This window comes from Priapulus caudatus, unplaced genomic scaffold, assembly GCF_000485595.1.
Source record: "Priapulus caudatus unplaced genomic scaffold, Priapulus_caudatus-5.0.1 Scaffold78, whole genome shotgun sequence".
Classification (NCBI taxonomy): Eukaryota; Metazoa; Priapulida; class Priapulimorpha; order Priapulimorphida; family Priapulidae; genus Priapulus; species Priapulus caudatus.
This window is the reverse complement of record NW_014577139.1, coordinates 504089-525325: the sequence shown is the minus strand read 5'-3', so window position 1 is coordinate 525325 and position 21237 is coordinate 504089. Positions and strand designations below refer to the sequence as shown.

Below are 21237 nucleotides of genomic sequence, written 5' to 3'. Positions count from 1 at the left end.
AATTTATGGTATTGCATTAAGCAGAATTCTTTGCTCTCTAAAACAAGACCAACCGCTTGTCAATACGATACTCCTAGCTGAGATATTGGCTCCTAAACCTCCCCTCCCACATGCCTCACACGGCCTCGCATCCAGCTTATTCAGCAACCTAAACGCCTCTAATGTTGCTTCGTGAGAGTTCGGTTTTTCCGCCATAATTTTATGAATGATTTTCGGTGCAGGTGACTTCGGTGCAGGTGCAGGGTGGAGGTGACTTTCGGGGGCATCGCCTATGCCCTTATCTCCCATTATCTTTCCTAGCACGGCTAATGCCCGTCATGATGGAGCCGCAATGTTTTTTTAATTAAGTCTCTACAACGCAGCTCAGTTACTATATGGTGTAGTAAGAGTACCATATTTGGGCATGTGACATCAATTATCAGCGCTCCAAGTGGTGACGGAAAACGATAGCCAAAATGCTTAGAGGCGTTTAGGTTGCTGAATAAGCTGGATGCGAGGCCGTGTGAGGCATGTGGGAGGGAGGTTTAGGAGCCAATATCTCAGCCTAGGAGTATCGTATTGACAAGCGGTTGGTCTTGTTTTAGAGAGCAAAGAATTCTGCTTAATGCAATACCATAAAACTATTCTAGACTTGCAGGCAAGTAGAATAATGTTGTCGTGAAATAGCACTATTTTCCCGTTTTTTCCGTTGTACACTCTAGGTATTATTAGCTCTTGATAATATCTAGATGTCATTTTACTCGCAGATGCTATACAAGTTAACAGTTTACAGTTATCAGTTCATAATTTATTAATTAGGTGGAATGCATATACTTATACACATAGACACATCTTCTAGAATGCAGGCAGTTGAAAATCTCACACTTATCAATTGTGATGAGTAGCATATTCTTATCTCACAACAGATCTCAGATGTTGGATAAGCACGACATTGAGCCTTGCTGGGCTGACACAGTTGTTTTTGTGGCGAACCCTGCAAAGTAGAAACAGAATCCATTAATTATTTTGATGTCACGTGGGTCCTGAATACCCATCCATCAGCTCCTGCTTACAGTCAACTTAGTAGTATTTTAATATTAAGATAAAGGTTTTATGGCCTCATTGTCCTCAATCTGCATTGCAGTTGAATAACACGGAATTTCATTAGTGTTGCTTTTATCGTTGTTCAGACCTAAAGGACCATTTTTACAGTTGTTTTCTTCTTTTTTCAGGAAACGAGAAAAATTTCTGGCCCAAAAGAACTAGTGAGTTGTCACAAGTTTTACTGCATCCTGATGTATGACAATGGCTGCATCTGCAACAGGAAACATTCCACACACTATCACTTCTGGCAGCTGCTCACCTATATCTGCACACGTCTGCAGAAGTGAGAATGAATTTGCCTCTTTCTAATTTTGCTGCAGAAAGGTTTACCGATGCCGCGTAGTAGCACCAGCCTCATACGTTTAGAATACATGTAGGAATTTGTATATGGTATAGATTCCTATCTGGCTTCAGTGAAAATGTTACTTTTGTACTCTTAGATCAAATGTCGAGGACTACAGTTGCAACCTACAGTCCAAATAGACAATTTCTATTGCAATATATTCAAATTAAAGCTAGTTTAAATTATTCTCATCGATACTAAACAAAGGTTGGTATAACAATGTAGAGTATCTAGAAAATTTAGATAAGAGGCACACTGAAACTGAAGTAGTTATCATTCTAAGACTATTCTGGCAGAAGTTTATATAATTTTTTTGTGAATGAATAGGTAGGTATGTATAGTATATAGAAATGCTCTTGTTTCACTCGCATGTGGGTACGAAATACACTGGTCCCAGCGAGTGCTGGAGGTTGTATTATAATCTGCCGTTTAGATGGTGTAAATATAAGGGATCCGGTTATTCTAAGAAGTACCAAGGCTTAATGTAAATCAGTTTTCTGGTCTAGCTGATCGGTTATAGAACAACCAATCGAGCAGTAGTCTACTTCATAAACTGATTGTCGCTGTACTTGTAGCGTAAGTTTGTATATAGAAAGTGTGCAATTAGGAAAGTGTAATAAGAATAACTACAATGTTCTTAGTTATGTTTGGAAGACCCTGGTGCTTGCATTTGGTCACCTGTTCCAGGCATCCTTTGTGCTAAATAATTATAATACATGTCAAAAACATGGTTTTTAAGAATCCTAACACAGTGAATAATCTGTACCTACTTATAGCTATATCTCTCTGATCTTTCTGTACCGAGGTGAAATATTTTTTTATCAACGCCCTTTCTCTATTTTTAACAGCTCGAGAGAATCTTGTAAATATTGTTAAATCATAATTACTATAACCACGTCACAAGTTTGTGTTTCTTGCTAGTGCAGCTATAAGTTATTAGTGGTGTATAGCATTAGATTTAATAAGGCTTGTAATTATTATTGATAGATACATACAGGATTTCACTAATGTGGGTCCTCCTTTTTTATTTGTGTGCTAATATTGGATTTTATATGGTCAGGTTGTAAATATTAAAAGTTCTCAAAGTATATTAATTGTATTTTGTAATAATTTTACAAGTAAACATCAAGGTCTTTACTTACAATCTTGTTTCATTCCTCAATTAGTTTGGCGTCCTTGTTGCAGCAGGCTCGTAGTTTGAATGATCATGATGCTTGGCTGCTAGGTATCTCTCTGCAGTAGTCCTTTTCTCCGTGGTTGGGTGCAGGCCATCCGATGTGTAGACGTCCTCCAGCTATCGATTTACGTTCCACACCCCTGCAAAATGTTAAAATTAAAGCATTGTTAGGTATAAATGGGGTCTGACTGACGCTCATAGGGTCTATGTCCCCAGGGTACTGCCGGAACGAACCCTGGTAACTATCTGATATGGTAAGCGTTAGGGAGTAGGGTAGGCGACTCCCTAGACTCGTTAGTGGAGTAGGCGAGATACGGTCCGGCATATTAGATAGTGTTGTGCCCAAACTTGGAACTCTTGCACAAATTTGGAATTTCAGCGCATCTGCAGTTTGGGCAACCAATCTTGAAGATTGGGCAAACAGAGGTAACAGAACTTGCACAAGCATATGATAATTAGGATTTCAAATGTTATATCATAACTATAAGGTCGTATACTTCTTTCCTCATAGTGTTTGGCACCCTTGTGATAAAATATTAAATGATTATAATATAATAATTGGATAAATGAGATAAATCTCTTCCTAGTTTGCACCACGCACACCACACACCTGCGGCTATACAGCGCATGATGCTATACACCAACTATCACGAGCCTAGGTCGAGCCGTTTAGATTTGTGCCGCAATTCTGCATTTCCTCCCTATACCTTAAGTTAAGGAGTTAATGTTCCCCCTTCTTTTACACCTCTTGACCTTTGACCTTTGACCCCCAGCTTCGACATCCCAACTCGTTTTGACGATCCCCCCCGATATGACGAATATCGTGACCGTACGTCGAGCGGTTAAGATTTGTGCCCAACTGTTGACAATGACAGACGGACGGACGGACGGACAATCATGCGATTCTACAACTTACAAGCTGCATCCATGAAATATATTTACTACAAAAGTCTTAATGTTTATCTACTCTATTTCGCCTATTACTGCCGATAATTACCGGTAAATGCCGCTCAAATGCTCATCTGCAACACAAGTACACCGAACGCACGCTCAAAACGGCCGCACTGTCCACAAAGAACGCCGGGCATGACATACGCCCCCTGTGTTTTGATTCCGTAGCTCCATCTAGTGTAGTAAAAATGTAACATAACTATTGAGTATGGTGGTTTGATGCAAGCATAGAAATATAGAGACACCGATATAGTCACATATATGACACATAATTATATAATATATAGTCTATCTACTAGTATATATTTATTTCTGTGGATGCATGTTACTTTAATCTTATAAGGTAAAGTCAACCGCCGCGTGTGCTTGACTGTGTGCGTGTTTTTGACCGCGTGTGCTTGACCTACGGCGTTTGCATGTTTAGTTTGATTAGGCCTATTATAGACTATACTCATACTCATATAGGGTCTATGTCCCCCAGGGTACTGCCGGAACATACGCCACGGTACCCTGGGCCTGGGTACGGTCCGGTATACCGGAACGTACCCTGTCACTATTTGATATGGTTAAGGTTAGGATTAGGGTTAGGGCCGGTTATAAACCGACCAGGCTCTCCGACTAGTTACACGGCGTTACTACGCCTCTCGCCACGTAGTGTTAAGCGAGATGGGAACTTGTGGCTAGGCCGGTTAGGGTTTGGGTTAGGGAGTAGGCGTAGGTGACGGCTCAAGGATAGAGAACATGGGTCCCAATAAAAGACGTTTTTGTGCCGATAGATGGCGCCACTATGCTATATACACTGCTCAAACTCCACGACAGATGGCGCTCTCGCTCTGGCTCAATACTACCACTGCCACAAGCTGATTTCCGTAAGAATTTCTTACGCTTTTTTACTATAAGTTTTACAGCGACCCCGTTACTCCTGTCCTATGTAATACGGTGTGTACTTATAAAAGCTGCATGGGCATCGCCTATGCCCTTATCTCCCATTATCTTTCCTAGCACGGCTAATGCCCGTCATGATGGAGCCGGCAATGTTTTTTTAATTAAGTCTCTACAACGCAGCTCAGTTACTATATGGTGTAGTAAGAGTACCATATTTGGGCATGTGACATCAATTATCAGCGCTCCAAGTGGTGACGGAAAACGATAGCCAAAATGCTTAGAGGCGTTTAGGTTGCTGAATAAGCTGGATGCGAGGCCGTGTGAGGCATGTGGGAGGGGAGGTTTAGGAGTCAATATCTCAGCCTAGGAGTATCGTATTGACAAGCGGTTGGTCTTGTTTTAGAGAGCAAAGAATTCTGCTTAATGCAATACCATAAAACTATTCTAGACTTGCAGGCAAAGTAGAATAATGTTGTCGTGAAATAGCACTATTTTCCCGTTTTTCCGTTGTACACTCTAGGTATTATTAGCTCTTGATAATATCTAGATGTCATTTTACTCGCAGATGCTAATACAAGTTAACAGTTACAGTTATCAGTTCATAATTTATTAATTAGGTGGAATGCATATACTTATACACATAGACACATCTTCTAGAATGCAGCAGTTGAAAATCTCACACTATCAATTGTGATGAGTAGCATATTCTTATCTCACAACAGATCTCAGATGTTGGATAAGCACGACATTGAGCCTTGCTGGGCTGACACAGTTGTTTTTGTGGCGAACCCTGCAAAGTAGAAACAGAATCCATTAATTATTTTGATGTCACGTGGGGTCCTGAATACCCATCCATCAGCTCCTGCTTACAGTCAACTTAGTATGATTTTAATATTAAGATAAAGGTTTTATGGCCTCATTGTCCTCAATCTGCATTGCAGTTGAATAACACGGAATTTCATTAGTGTTGCTTTTATCGTTGTTCAGACCTAAAGGACCATTTTTACAGTTGTTTTTCTTCTTTTTTCAGGAAACGAGAAAAATTCTGGCCCAAAAGAACTAGTGAGTTGTCACAAGTTTTACTGCCATCCTGATGTATGACCAATGGCTGCATCTGCAACAGGAAACATTCCACACACTATCACCTTCTGGCAGCTGCTCACCTATATCTGCACACGTCTGCAGAAGTGAGAATGAATTTGCTCCATTTCTAATTTTGCTGCAGAAAGGTTTACCGGATGCCGCGTAGTAGCACCAGCCTCATACGTTTAGAATACATGTAGGAATTTTGTATATGGTATAGATTCCTATCTGGCTTCAGTGAAAATGTTACTTTTGGTACTCTTAGATCAAAATGTCAGGACTACAGTTGCAACCTACAGTCCAAATAGACAATTTCTATTGCAATATATTCAAATTAAAAGCTAGTTTAAATTATTTCTCATCGATACTAAACAAAGGTTGGTATAACAATGTAGAGTATCTAGAAAAATTTAGATAAAGAGCACACTGAAAGCTGAAGTAGTTATCATTCTAAGACTATTCTGGCAGAAGTTTATATAAATTTTTTGTGAATGAATAGGTAGGTATGTATAGTATATAGAAATGCTCTTGTTTCACTCGCATGTGGGTACGAAATACACTTGGTCACCAGCGAGTGCTGGAGGTTGTATTATAATCTGCCGTTTAGATGGTGTAAATATAAGGGATCCGGTTATTCTAAGAAGTACCAAGGCTTAATGTAAATCAGTTTTCTGGTCTAGCTGATCTGTTATTGAACAACCAATCGCAGTAGTCTACTTCATAAACTGATTGTCGCTGTACTTGTAGCGTAAGTTTGTATATAGAAAGTGTGCAATTAGGAAAGTGTAATACAGAATAACTACAATGTTCTTTAGTTATGTTTGGAAGACCCTGGTGCTGCATTTGGTCACCTGTTCCAGGCATCCTTTGTGCTAAATATATTATATACATGTCAAAAACATGGTTTTTAAGAATCCTAACACAGTGAATAATCTGTACCTACTTATAGCTATATCTCTCTGATCTTTCTGTACCGAGGTGAATATTCTTTTTATCAACGCCCTTTCTCTATTTTTAACAGCTCGAGAGAATCTTGTAAATATTGTTAAATCATTAATTACTATAACCACGTCACAAGTTTTGTGTTTCTTGCTAGTGCAGCTATAAGTATTAGTGGTGTATAGCATTAGATTTAATAAGCTTGTAATTATTATTGATAGAATACATACAGGATTTCACTAATGTGGGTCCTCCTTTTTTATTTGTGTGCTAATATTGGGATTTTATATGGTCAGGTTGTAATATTAAAAGTTCTCAAAGTATATTAATTGTATTTTGTATAATTTTACAAGTAAACATCATAGGTCTTTACTTACAATCTTGTTTCATTCCTCAATTAGTTTGGCGTCCTTGTTGCAGCAGGCTCGTAGTTTGAATGATCATGATGCTTGGCTGCTAGGTATCTCTCCTGCAGTAGTCCCTTTTCTCCGTGGTTGGGTGCAGGCCATCCGATGTGTAGACGTCCCTCCAGCTATCGATTTACGTTCCACATCCCCTGCAAAATGTTAAAATTAAAGCATTGTTAGGTATAATGGGGTCTGACTGACGCTCATAGGGTCTATGTCCCCCAGGGTACTGCCGGAACGAACCCTGGTAACTATCTGATATGGTAAGCGTTAGGGAGTAGGTGTAGGCGACTCCCTAGACTCGTTAGTGGAGTAGGCGAGATACGGTCCGGCATATTAGATAGTGTTGTGCCCAAACTTGGAATCTTGCACAAATTTGGAATTTCAGCGCATCTGCAGTTTGGGCAATCAATCTTGAGATTGGGCAAACAGAGGTAAACAGAACTTGCACAAGCATATGATTATTAGGATTTCAAATGTTATATCATAACTATAAGGTCGTATACCTTCTTTCCTCAATGTGTTTGGCACCTTTGTATAAATATTAAATGATTATAATAAATAATTGGATAAATATGAGATAAATCTCTTCCTAGTTTGCACCACGCACACCACACACTCGCTATAAGCGGTTGTTGAATCACCGACTGTTTTTAGTTTGCCCAATCTTGAGATTGGTCAGCCAACCTAGGGAATCCTCAGTTTGGGCAGCACAATCGCTGCACAATCTCGAGATTGTGCAGATTCCAACTTTGGGTACGACATATAGTACCAGGGTACGTTCCGGTATACCGGACCTTACCCAGGCCAGGGTACGTTCCGGCATAGCTCCAAGAAACGGTATTGCTAGGGTTAGAATACCGTTTCAAACCTTGGCTGCAGCTAAACACGTAGTTGCCTTATTTGCCAAGTATCGCCAAAGAACACTACACATGTGATATACCAAATTAATCAGTATACGTCCACCTTCTTGTAACCATCAGTGCGCTACGATGCGCTGGGTAATTACGGGGTTACAGCGGCTTTTTGAGACAAAATTTATGAATTCGCCGCCATGTTTGCTATCATTCCGACTGTGACTAAAATCCGTAATGGATCGAACAAAGGAAATTAAACGATCTGCGGTCCTCATGTAAACCACCCCTACATCCGAGAACATGTCATCTAAGGTTTTTACAAATGGCCCAGACATTTGTGAACATCGTTTCACTTGCTTTGGTGTGTAATTGCCGTGAGAGCCATTGTACTATTTCTGTAGTATTTTCTAGCGGGTCTTTTCCGTTTCGGGTTTTCCGTGCCTCGCTAAACATGGCGCGTAAAGCTGATTGGAAAGTTGATATGCTGCGAGAATTAGCAGATTATACCGTGAATTAAGAGATACATTCTAGTTCAGAAGCAGGACAACTGTGAGTTAACATTCATATTTCAAACAAGGCAAGTCAAAGGTGGTAATAGAATAGTTTTATTTGAGATATACAGAGTTATTCATCTAGATCTGCAGAGGTGATAGGTTTTTTGTATGGAAGGGTGTCAGGCTGTATAGACAATCCGTCGCACAGCCTGGTCGGGCTAGTTCCGGCATAGCTCTAGTACTATAGCCCGCTTACATTAACTGCCGCTGCAGCCAGCCAGCCAGCGGCAGTTAATGTAAGCGGGCTATAGACCCTCTCAGCTTGACTGACCTCATCTCCTCAGAGGCACGCTATAATAACAGAATCAATAACATAGCCTTGCAGTTGCTCCCAGTTCCACAGCCACAAGTAGGCATGGCTGCTCCAATCACAGACGTCACAGCCACAGGCGCAGCCACAGCCCAGTGTGCCACAGGCACTTGGAACGGCTCAATAAAACAAGTGCCGCGGAGCGACAGCGCTCATCTAACGTCTACTGCGGTGACTCTGTGGTGGAGTGGTGGGATTCTAGTAAACCCTGTTAGTCCCAAATGTGTTTCAGCATTACGACGCCGAAACAGCTGGACTCATCACAGGGATGTTATCACGGAACCTTCTCAACAGAATGTTCGGGTGCGATCTGGTTTATCGTTGTTCCACGAGAGCTGTGTACTTTGTTTGAAGTGTCTTCAGTATTTAGAGATGAAGCCTCCCATCGTGCGTAGTAGCTTAACAACTATCTTCTATAATCTAAATAGGTAAGCACTCAATCCAACATTCTTTTTCCTACAGGTGCATATCAGTCGAGACGGGTTCACTGCTTAACATAACAGTTTAACTTGTACAACCACCACATACCAATTGGTGGCGAGGGTGGAGGTGCGGCGATCTGCAAGGCTGGCATACTTACATGTAGACATACTGACAGGTACAGAATGCCATAAATTATACGATTTAAGGGGGGGTAGATAAACCTTCTTAATCAAAATTTAGCTTTAAATATCCTGCTGAACATTGTAGCCTCATAACATCCAGGCACTGTATTAGATTCTACGTGAGCAAACCCGGTCAGTCAAAGTCTTCTAACAGACCATAGTCAACAAATCCATGTTTAACCCCCCATCCTGAGGTCAAACAGGTTATCCTAGCACTTCTCTTCGCATGTTCAGAGACGGCTTATATTTATGCTATTCAATCAAACCAGTAACAAATGCTACGTCACCGCTGAACCAAAAAGTTTTTTTTTCAATCACTCCGTCAGACATGTCCTCAGAAAATGTCTAAAATCTGGCCCTTCCCATTGCCTTGACTCCAACTTTCGGCTACAGTGATGGCTTTTCCTACCATGATGCTATACCACAAACCACTGATCACGTGCTAGCTCGAGCTCCGTTTAGATTTGGCCGCAAGTCGCATTTCCTCCCTATACCTTAAGTAAGGGTAATTTCCCCTTACTTTTACACCTCTGAACTTTGACCTTTGACCCCCACTTCGACATCCCAACTCGTTTGACGTCCCCCCCGATATGACAATATCGTGACCGTACGTCGAGCGGGTTAAGATTTTATACGGTTTGGTTTATTGGCTGGTTTGGTGTATTGGGTTAGTGGCCAACTGTTGTACAATGAAGATCGGACCGGACCGACCGGACGGACAATCATGCGATTCTAGCAACTTACAAGCTTGCATCCGAGATTATTTACTACAAAGTTAATGTTTATTACTCTATCTTCGCCTATTACTCGCGACTAATTGGTACTAAATGCTCGCCTGCATAATGTGTTATCTGCAACACTGGAGCACGTAACGCCACGGCTGAGCAGACGCACTGTTCCACAATAGAAATTTGCACAAAGACAACGGCATGTAATACGCCCTGTGTTTGACCGTAGCTCCATTAGGTGGTTAGTTAAAAATGTTAACATTAATGTTACTATGAGTATGGTGTTTGATGCAAGCCATAGATTTTAATATAGAGACACGATAGGTGTGTACAGTATATGAGGTGTCGTTCCTCCATTATATAATATATAGTCTACTCTAGTATATTTTATTGTCCTGGGATTATCTTAATTTTTATATATGGTAAAGTCAATCCGCGTGGCGGTGGGCCTTGACGGTGTTGTGCGTGTTTTGACGCCCACGCCCGTGTGCTTGACCTACGCTTTGGCATGTATTGATTAGCCTATTATTAGACTATTACTCAATCATATAGGGGTCTATGTTGTTCGGTAACAATACGCCACGGCACCTGGGTGGGACGCCGATCGGTTATACCGGAACGTACCCTGTACTACTTGCGTTAAGTTAGGATTAGGGTAGGCGGTTAGTGTTTGGGTTAGGGAGTAGGCGTAGTGACGCTCAAGACGAAGAAACAAATGCGGTCAATAAAAGGACTTTTTGTGCGATTAGATGGCGCCACTATTGCTAAACACTCTATGTGCGACTGCATATATACAGAGATATATATAAAAATATATATATAACTAATTATATATATATTATATATATATTGTATATTACTATATATCTAGATATATGTATTATCATATATATTGATGATATATGTTACTACATATAATATACACATACACACGTGTTATATAAATATATATAATTATTATATACCTATTTTATATATATATATATATATATATATATATATATATATGCGGATACACAGATATACACACATATACGCATATATACACACACATACACACATATACACACCTCCCCCTCCCCCTCTCTTCTCTTTCTCTCTCTGCGTGCGACTCTGCGACTGCGACTACGTACTTTCCCTATGCATGAATATAAAGCCTTTGCGACCACACACTTTGGCATGGCGATGTGTGAGATGGTGAGTAGGGATGTATATATAATATATATATCCTTATGTTGGTGAGAAAGCGGCGTATAGGTATGTATATACTTCGGCAATGTGGAAATGCTTGCGACTCCTGCGACCGATGCGTGGATATAAAAGCTGTGCGACTAGAAACTTTGAGATAGGGATTTATATATGATATATATATGCTTGCGTTCCCGAGAACGGCATATATAGGTATGTATATACTTGCGAAGGTTAACAAGTGTAGACACAGTGGCGTCAGCGTATGAATATAAATCCTTGCGACGGCACAGAATGAATGCGGATGTATATATTCATAGATATATAGCTGTTTAGCATGTATATATATACGGTCGCTGCGCGATCAGACGTAGCGATAAGGCGGGTAATGGATGGCACGTGTTGGACGCAGTTTTTATGTGACGAGCCCGGGTCACGAGCGAGCGAGCGAGCGACGCGTGTAAATACAGAATACCTACAGCAAGGCGCATGCCAATGAAGGGGGGGGGAGGGCGGTGCGCAATGCATAGACATGACGTGTCTATGTGTGCGTGTGTGCGTGCGTGGGTGCGGGCGTCGCACGTCGGGGCGTTGCTGCCATCAGATGACAAACATCGCGTGTACAGCATCAATGAACATGACGTGACGTGTATATGTGTGAGCGTGTGTGCCTCATTAGATGGTATGGGACGAATGATGATTGATTTTATTTTTTATATTTTCATTATTTTGCAATAAAAACTCTTAACCAACTATTACATTCTTTCTTTTTTCTCAATTTTATTTAACAATTTGGCGTAATAGTAGTACTAGTAGTAGTATAGTAGTAGTAGCAGTGGTAGTAGTAGTAGTAGTAGTAGGCGTATTTAAAAATTTGGCGTAGTGCCGCCATCTATTGGAGGAAAAAAGTGGTATCGAAGTGGAATCGAAAATACGGGGAAAAATATCGAGGATCGGATCGAGGGAAGAAAATCGCGATCCGATTCGATTTCGGTGGATCGTTACAGCCCTACTAGACATAATGATATTTTTCTGTTTCCACCCGTCCCTTGCATTGTTTTGCACAGACACAACATTGCGCTGCCTTGCTGCAACAAGATTTCAATGAAAAAAAGAATGCGAATGAAACAATCGGTGGATACAGTGATATATACAACATGCACACAGCAACATGTAAACCAGGCCCCCAGACCAGGCATGGTCATTACGTGATCAGCGTAAATCTCAAACCTCAAATGTTTGCACCTCTACTGCAACCTGTGAATGAGGATTTTCTTTGCTGATCGAAGTACACAAAAACAGATCCACTGTATACTGTGCTGTCAGTCTATTATATCTGCATGCATGCACCGCTATATTCTCTGCGCTTACGATCCAGCCCCATAAAAAATCTTATGTATTTCTTTATGTTTTTCGGGCAAGTGACTTTTGCCTCCGGGCAACCATTTTCTTTTTTGCACCCTGTCATGGATCAAGGGCTTCCTGACAGAATGCCAGAAAAGTGTCGTCATTGATGGCCAGGCATCCCCTAGCTCATCAGTAATTTCTGGAGTTCCCCCAGGGGACTGTTCTTCGTCCCCTGTTGTTTTTAGCATACATAAACGATCTCACAGAGTGAGTAACATCTGAAGTGAGACCTTTTGCAGATGATTTGATTTTGTACAAAACTATCAACTCCCCTGAGAACTGTGATACCTTACAGGAAGACATCAACTCTTTTTGTAAATGGGAGGAAACTTGGCAGATTAATTTTAATACTTCCAAGTGTTTCATCATGCACGTGATCCATCAGAAAAGTCTCACCACACACCACTATCGCATGGGAAGTTCTACTCTCAAATCTGTGGATCACCATCCTTACTTGGGGATTGAGATATCCAGCAATTTATCGTGGGCTAACCACATAAATCTGACCGTTAACAAAGCAAACAGTATTTTGGGATTGCTGAAAAGGAACATAGGGAACTGTTCCCCTCACACCAAAGAAATTTCTTATAAAAACCTTGAGGCCAAGGCTGGAATATTGCAGCCTAATCTGGGACCCATACCAGAAAATTCATCAGGACAATTTAGAAAAGGTCCAGCGGAGGGTTGTTAGGTTAGTCAAAAATGACTACAGACGCACCAGCAGAGTTACTGATATGCTTTGTGATCTCAACTGGGATACACTTCAAGGCAGAAGGGAAAAGGCACGTCTCATAACTATATATAAAGAAACTCACACACATTCTCCATCCAACATCAGTCACCACCTGGCAAGCAATGCTTCAGCCAGACCCACTACTCGTCAAACACATGAACTGAATTACAATGTCATTCATCCCAACAAAGACTGTTATAGATACTCGCTTTATCCCTTGCCAATACCAACATGGAATGCACTACCACCTACTACCAAGACTGCTCCTGATGTGGCTTCATTTAAAAACTTAATTAACAGCGGTAAAGAAAACGTGAAGAAAATTTAGCGTTTAAGCGATCCATATTGACCTGTACGTCTATAGCCACACCGGCGATTAGTACAGTACCAGACAAGACAAGTACTCTACAATACATTGTCATTACTACTACAATACGAGAAATCTGGGAGTGCATCACCCTTGCCAATTTCTTTACGTCAGGTTTTTAATGGGGTAACCGAGTCGGTAACATCCCAGTTGGCCTACTCCCATTTTGTCTACGTCCCATTTCGCCTACCAATTTTGTCTACTCTCAGAATTGGCAATATTCATATTTTGCCTACTACCATTGTTTCATTTTTATGCTACTGTATATGCTTTATATTTGTGTCAAGTTGTGTTCTCATTATTTGTACCTATGTTTTCTTCTGGTTCCTGCCAATCAAAACCATGTTTTATTATTCATAAATGATTATTTAGTGAACAAACCGATCGTAGACGAAATGGGAATGTGGTAGATTTTGAGCATAGACGAATTGGGAGTATAGGCCAACTGGGAATTTTGTTGTTGGTGGAATGGGAATTTTGCCGTAGGCGAAATGGGAGTAGGCCAACCAGGAATGAACCATTGAGTTGGTACCATAAACAGTTTGATAGATCTAACTGTTTCATTTTCTATCAAGACTACTGGGGAGAAACCCATGTGATTGTCATTGGTCTGTCTGCAATCTGTATCTCATTTTCAGATGGGTGTAAAGAACGTGGAAGTGGAGGTGCCACCCACTAACCTGGAAGTAGAATTTAAAATTCTGCTTACTAGTGGTGCTGTTGAGTTTATTGCTGCCATGGCATCCAAATTTAATCCTAAAGTGGATGAGGTAGGTATACGAGTAGAAAGATGGCATTTCATCCACCATCACATATGCTTTTCACCAGTTACAATATAGTATACACTGCAGCCATATAACGATTGTTAGTATTGCCATGCATAATAGTTGTTAGTATTTATGCAGAGCAGGAATGTATGTGTTAGCAGATGGAGGCAAGTGTCAAGTTGTGAAGAGAGTCTCTTCTCCATGTACATACCATATAATGTGGCCTGTGAGCTAATTAGTACAGTTAGACATTGGTACATGTATGAAGTACATAAACCCAGAGGTTATAGTTGGATATGTTTATTAAAATACACATGTATGTAGATCCTGAGCAACAGAACCATAAAGAAACTTGGCCTCGATGAAGGCGAAAAGCTGCCAGATTTCCCCATTGAGACACAGTACATTAGAGAGATGGAATGGACTTGTGCACCTCTGCCACCTCGCCTCAGGAAGCGCCATGTGGACCTCGGGGATGTTTCACCTGCGAACACGAACCATTTTGAGAGATCATTGCAGTCGAATGCACAGGGAGTACAGGTGAGAGCTATAATAAAAGGTACCTGTAGACTGTCATACTCCACCGGCTAATTCTTAGGTTAAGAAAACAAGACATGATTGGCAGTTAGAACTACACCTAGTGGTTGGACAGCTTTCTCATTGTTTTTATACAGGAAAATGTGAAGGAAAAATGCTAGAAGGACTGCCTGTTATAATAGAAAATATGACAGGGTCCGTATAGAAATAGGCTATAACCGCCCCTTCTAATAATTGTAAAGCTATAGGTAGAATTATGTGTCTCATCACATGTGGTACTAGGTCCATTTTAGAGTATAATTGATATATAGTATGGAATCTTTCATTCTTTACATTGCTGCAATTTATAATGCTCAGACAGATTTTGATGATGGACACTGCCCTTCTTGGCCCAACCAACTCCTGGGACATTACAACGTTTATAGAGCAGTCCATGGTGAAATTCCAGGTAGGATGGGGAAACTGCAGGGATGGTCCATATAAAGAGTGTATATATGATTGTTCATTTAGTAGCCATTGTGACATCGTTCACATTGTCCTCAGCCTGTTCATGTCACAGCAACAAATTGTCTATATAAACAAGTGCTTATTATAGTGACTTGCCTTACCTCTGATAATAGATATCATATGGCTTCATGACAGTTTTTGTTTGTAGGTGTACCAAGTATTGCTAATGCCCCCATTCTCATGCTGAGACCAAGAGCATGGAACATGACAGAACACAACATACTGGTAACAATGACTTGTTAGATTTCTTACTAGCTTTTGATTTGCGAAAGTGAAAACTTTCTCAGTTCTGATTAATATATTATATTAGAAATAATTTGTGATACCCATCGAACATAGAGTGTATGGTGAATCAGTAAAAGCAGGTTAGCAATAATGAAATTAGTAAATCAGTGAATATATATCAGCCACTTTGGCTCGTAGGGTCTATGTCCCCCTGACCTCTGTTTGACCTCGCTCGTTTAGCTATTTCTGACTAACCCTAACCCTAACCCTAATCCTAACCCTAACCCTAACCCTAACCCTAACCCTAACCCTAACCCTAACCCTATATATTATATATTATATATATATATATATTAGTCAGAAATAGCTAAACGGGCGAGGTCAAACAGAGGTCAAGGGGACATAGACCTTATCTGCGCCACTTTGTGGTGTGCTTTAATAGTAAAATAAATGAAAACACTTCATCTTTAAAGACCAGTCCATATAATCACTATCTGAAACCAATTTTGCTTTAATGTCTGTATAGTTTATTTCACACACTAGGAAGAAATTGGCACTGCAATATACTGGCTGAATTGATTTCACAATGTGTACGTGTGATACACAGGTCGATGGGAGAAAAATACCAGGACCACTGTTCGATTTTGCTCTGCTTACGTACCACAATGCAAAGCTGCTCTGGGAATCTGGAAGTGGGCCCTTCTTCTACTTATCAAAGGTATATATGAATACGTATGCTAACTTTGAGGAATGTGGAAGTATGTATTAGAAATTAGTATGTATCTAATTAGAAACTAATTACAATTTTATGCATTATGGGTAATTATGGGATCAATAATATTATTTGTGATCATTTAAAATACTGTTATATAATAGAAATTGATGTCATGTTCAGTATTTTGTCCTAATTTCTTGGAGGGGAGTAAATAGGATATCTGAAGCACATAACATTTACAGGTGGAAAGCTATATGGAGGCACGTCTGTGGAACGAACTCTTCATCTGGTCTCAGAGCAAGGTACCTATATGATGACACATTTAAACCGCTATAAGGAAGTCATGTTAGCACTCAATCTTTATATTTGTTCTTTTGCTGTTGTTCTGCTTCGTTTGAACGCTTTTATTTGTATAATTTTTATTTTTATTTTTGTGTTATTTTATTAATTTATTTGTCCAATTTAGTGTTACTTTCCATTTGTCCCACCATAAAGCCCATTATGTTACTGTGTTTAAGCTTGGGTTGCCACGTGGCACCATCAAGGCAACAGTACTCATTGAGAATGTATTGGCTGCGTTTGAGATGCATGAGATTCTGTATGAGCTGCGCGAACATTCCGCTGGCCTCAACTGTGGCATCTGGGACTACTCTGCGTCATTCATCAACAAGTTCGGTGTGTATATCTTGACTAGATGGTTCTGCAGTCAGGCAAGCAAACATACACTCGGGTTACTGTACGTTTCAACCAAAGATGCAGGATTGTCACGATTGTCCTGGTTTTCACAGACAAGCATGTTGCTGTATAAATACTGTCCACACTGTCCACTGAAGGCTGTGAGTTCAAACCCCGGCCGGGGCAGTGAATTTTCTCAAGGTGTAAAAACCTGGCTCTCAACATTGTAGACTGTAAATCTCCCGTGGCTCGGATGACCACGTAAAATGGCGGTCCCGTCTCCAGTAATACTAAGGCCAATGGGGACGTAAAAGAACCACTGAGGGCGCAAAAAAACTGGCTGTGACCACCCTCAGTGCCATTCGGCTAAAGGCTAACTACCTGGCTTTACCCAAGCTAGGTCACACCCCATGTAGCTATAGCCCTGCGTTATCATCCACGTAACCGTGGGCTACGCAGTAAACTATCCAGAATACCTGCCTGCCAGAGGGTTATCGTAGCTAGTTGCTGTGCAATACATTTTCGCTGTTCGATACTTGTAAAACTGTACTACTTATCATTGAGCAAGTTTTTTGATTAAAACTCGAGAGTTGTAATACATTTCTGTTAATAGGTGGGAGACGGGAGTTCATCCTGCCTGATCGCAGCAAGTACGTAAATATGCAGAGGCATTTTCTAAAGTCATACATGGACCTTGTTATCCAAACTTGTCACCAGAGGGGGACACTGGCTACTGGAGGAATGTCTGCCCTCCTGCTACCAAAAACTGAAGAAAATACGAATGGGTAATTCACCAACTTACTCAATATACCTTTTTTCTACTTTCGGCGGAAGGTGTATTGTACATTAAGAGTCTGATCAACACCTATTTTCACAGATACCATGCAGTGCTGGAGAGGGTTGCGAGGGAAAAGCTGCAAGAGATAGAGGCTGGTGTAGATGGCTTCATGGTGTTTGACCTTGGGCTGATCCACCCTATGCAGCAGGTATATGACACCTTGTGCATTCCACATAAAAATTATATATATATATATATATATATCAGTGGGAATTATGGTAGTCCATACCAAATATACCCTGTTGATACCAATCATGATATAAAACTGCTATTAGAGCTGTTAAGTAAATGTTGTGAAATATTTATGTAACCTCCACAAAGCATCAATATAAATATGATATGTGGAGGTTACATAAATATTTCACAACATTTACTAATATAAATATATATTAGGTATGTACTTGTGCATAACAATAGCAGGGTGTGGCAGGTGGCAGCTGACATTTGATAGAAGTATATTGGTGACTAACATACTGATAGTTTAAAATGCAAGTCATTAAAAAGTTTTTCTCTCTGTACTTCGATCTGTACTCTAATTTCCAAGGTATATCATGCAGTGGCTAGCAATTACCAAGTCATTTGGGTATAAGAATAAAAAGTTATCATGACCTATTATATTTTTATAATTAACTTGTTATTATAATTACTTATAATGTAGTAACTTATAATTACTTTGTCATGCCTTGTGTAGAAAATATTTTGCACTGCCTCAGTGAAGGTGTGGCCATGACCATGATAATACAGGTACGTCTATTTTGTCTTAATTGCAGTTATTTGCGAGGTTTGCACCAACTGACAACCAGTTACATGTGAAGCGAGAAAATGTTAATGTCACACGGAAAGATCTACTTGAGATGCCATCTGGTGGGGTGACATTAGAAGGACTGAAGCACAATGTTTCTGTAGGAATCTTGTTCATCGAGGCCTGGCTGAGAGGTATGTGTAGTCGTAACCTGGAGTGTGAAGTAGTGATGAAGTGAAACACCATTTCTTTCTCATAGAAATTACTGCAAATCTGCATCGTTAGATTGAGAAAATGACCGAGTATGTAAATGTTTACTGTTATCTTGTACAGGAAAGACTATGGTTAAAGCATAAGTCAAATAACATCAGATTTATTATTGAAATACTCAGCAGACAGCCATGATGGAATTCAGTCCTAATATCAGAACGAGGCTAATAGTTCCAAGAGCTATGCTTAGATGGCGCTAGCTGTTATTAATATTACACACAACAATGACAAATTGGTCATTTATTTGATATCGATATCGATCAGAGATGTGTGCAAGTTTTGTGTTCTACTTCTAGGTAAAGGCCATTTTTTTTACAAAGGAAGGGTTGAAGACTCCGCAACAGCAGAGATATCCCGTTCACAGGTAGAATATATCACAACAATTAAAATATAGGGTCCTTTGGTCACCTATGGCTATGTAACCAGAAATAATTACATAATATTAGCTCTGCTTAATGTCAAAATCCAATTGACAACATGATGCTAACAGACCTTTCATAACATATAACATAATTACAATCAAAATCCTATATCAGAACCACTCAACGGAAATTCGAAGTTTGGGTGTTCTTTATCGACAAATAGGTGTTCTATAGTAGTTGTTTCATCATAAAACTGCCTCTGTAGGTAAATGGAAACAGTGTCTCTTTGAGACAGCTAGCCATTCTATAGAGATGTGTACCAGCACGTTTTCTATACACATAAATGTGTCCATTCATGCAATACCTATTTGCGGCAGGTGTGGCAATGGTTGAGGCACTGCACGACCTTGGAGAACAGTGACAAGGTGGTGAGTCGTCACCTCATACGAAAGCTGATATCAGAATTTATCTCAGACACGCTTGCAAACTCCGACTTTCAAGCCAACCCACAGCAGCAGCTCCCTCTAGTGACGGCAGCGACAATCTTTGAGGAGGTCGTGACACAGCGGTACTTCACGCAATTCATAACAACCTATCTAAGTGAGGCTCACGAGATGCAAAAACAAAAGAGCTTGCCACACCCCCTGGTGAGCAAGCTATGAACCTACCACTGCAGTAGGTTATCTGCTAATGAAGTTGCAAGGTTCTATGTTTATTTTCCAGATTCATTCAGATTAGATTTCTAGGTTTTTAGCTCAGCTGACGAAGTCAGATGCAGCTTGTAGAATCGCATGAATGTCCGTCCGTGCGTGCATGCGTCCGTGCGTCCGTCCGTCCGTCAACAGTTGGGCACAAATCTTTACCGCTCGACGTACGGTCTTGATATTCGGGACGTCGGGGGGGGATCGCAAAAAGGACTCGGGATGTCGAATTTGGGGGGGGGGTCAAGGGTCAAAGGTCAAGATGTGTCAATGGAGGGGGAATATTTCCCCCTTAACTTAAGGTATAGGAGGAAATACGGAATTGCGGCACAAATCTCAACCGCTCGACCTACGCTCTTAATATTCGATGTATAGTGTGATGGGGAGGAAACCCATCACCAGCCTGAAATTGGAGGTCACAGGTCAAAGGGCAGTGGGGAAAGGTTAGATATCAGACATTTTCTGAGGACATGGTCTAACGGACCTACCATTTTTATCACTTTATTGAAAGGACCATGAAATGTACTTTCCGCTGACGTGCGAAGAGTAAGTGTCTGATAACCTTTTGACCCTCAAGAGGAGGGTTAAACATGGATTTGTTGACTGTTAACAAAGGACTGAACTGCTTTTGCTATTAGAGCCCCCTCACCCCACCCTCCCCCCACCACCACTACGTTCGCGCTCGACGCATATCCATGATAACATGTTAATATAGCGAAGTCATTAAAGTTACACAGCTGTATCTTTATTACTGTACTACCGGTATAGCAAAGCCTAGCTATCATAGATTTTAGATCTCTATTAGTAGTATCCTAGATAATATGCTCTGAGCGCGAGGTCGCACTTGATTCGGTTGCCAGTGAGTTTATCAGAAGAATACCCGGCTACAGTACACGTCAGTTGAGCGCTGTCGCTCTGCGGCACTTGTTTTATTTTCCTGTTTCTCCAAGTTTGCACTGAGGGGCCATGATTCACAACCATAGATTGCAATAGAGTTTTTTAGTGCATGGAATTGCAAGGTTCTATGTTTATTATCTCGATTCATCCAGATTCGTTTTATTTTCCAGATTATTTGTGTTCTAGTTTTTTTAGTGTAGCCAGTCGAACACTTGCTGTCACGAGTTGATGCTAGAGCTAGCAAGTAGACGCACGCATATGCTGCAGTCAGAAATGTTTTATAACTTGAAAGTTTAATAGACCATATAACAGGTAAACGTCGGCACCCGCACAACCACCAATTACAATTAAGAAAAACTAGTATACATTGATTAACGTTACAGC

The 21237-nt window shown here is 40.6% G+C and overlaps 2 protein-coding genes and 2 long non-coding RNA genes across 12 annotated transcripts in view; 2 read left to right on the top strand and 2 right to left on the bottom strand.

Moving 5' to 3' along the window:
• The window catches only part of LOC106821585, a 6886-nt gene extending 4213 nt beyond the window's left edge, over positions 1-2673 (bottom strand). For all 9 annotated transcript variants that reach the window (XR_001395745.1, XR_001395742.1, XR_001395743.1 and 6 more), the window contains exons 1-2: positions 2569-2673; positions 863-973 (exon numbers count right to left, since the gene is read on the bottom strand). This is a non-coding gene — a long non-coding RNA (uncharacterized LOC106821585). The remainder of the gene's footprint in view (positions 1-862; positions 974-2568) is intronic.
• Positions 1-6837, top strand: part of LOC106821582 (golgin subfamily B member 1-like) — a 35031-nt gene extending 28194 nt beyond the window's left edge. Inside the window, exon 30 of the mRNA XM_014826454.1 lies at positions 5470-6837. Coding sequence (XP_014681940.1) covers positions 5470-5502 — 33 coding nt within the window. The 3' untranslated portion in view covers positions 5503-6837. The remainder of the gene's footprint in view (positions 1-5469) is intronic.
• Positions 3757-20073, top strand: LOC106821583 (malate synthase-like). Its single transcript, XM_014826455.1, has 13 exons — positions 3757-3897; positions 14256-14387; positions 14709-14924; positions 15279-15369; positions 15577-15653; positions 16261-16371; positions 16611-16670; positions 16887-17043; positions 17657-17828; positions 17921-18029; positions 18652-18817; positions 19190-19257; positions 19633-20073. The coding sequence occupies exons 2-13, from the start codon at positions 14256-14258 to the stop codon at positions 19915-19917; spliced, it is 1644 nt and encodes a 547-aa protein (XP_014681941.1). The 5' UTR covers positions 3757-3897; the 3' UTR covers positions 19918-20073.
• Positions 5031-7132, bottom strand: LOC106821584. The gene is made up of 2 exons (XR_001395741.1): positions 6839-7132; positions 5031-5229 (listed from the first exon to the last, which is right to left on the bottom strand). It is a non-coding gene; the product is annotated as an uncharacterized LOC106821584 (long non-coding RNA).
• Positions 20074-21237: the final 1164 nt, after the last annotated feature.

Bases quoted from the DNA above. Each gene is read 5' to 3' on its own strand.
- LOC106821583 (XM_014826455.1), top strand. From the start codon at position 14,256: ATGGGTGTAAAGAACGTGGAAGTGGAGGTGCCACCCACTAACCTGGAA. The intron at 14,925-15,278 runs GTGAGAGCTATA...TATAATGCTCAG, and splicing joins CGAATGCACAGGGAGTACAG to ACAGATTTTGATGATGGACA. The intron at 15,654-16,260 runs GTAACAATGACT...TGTGATACACAG, and splicing joins TGACAGAACACAACATACTG to GTCGATGGGAGAAAAATACC.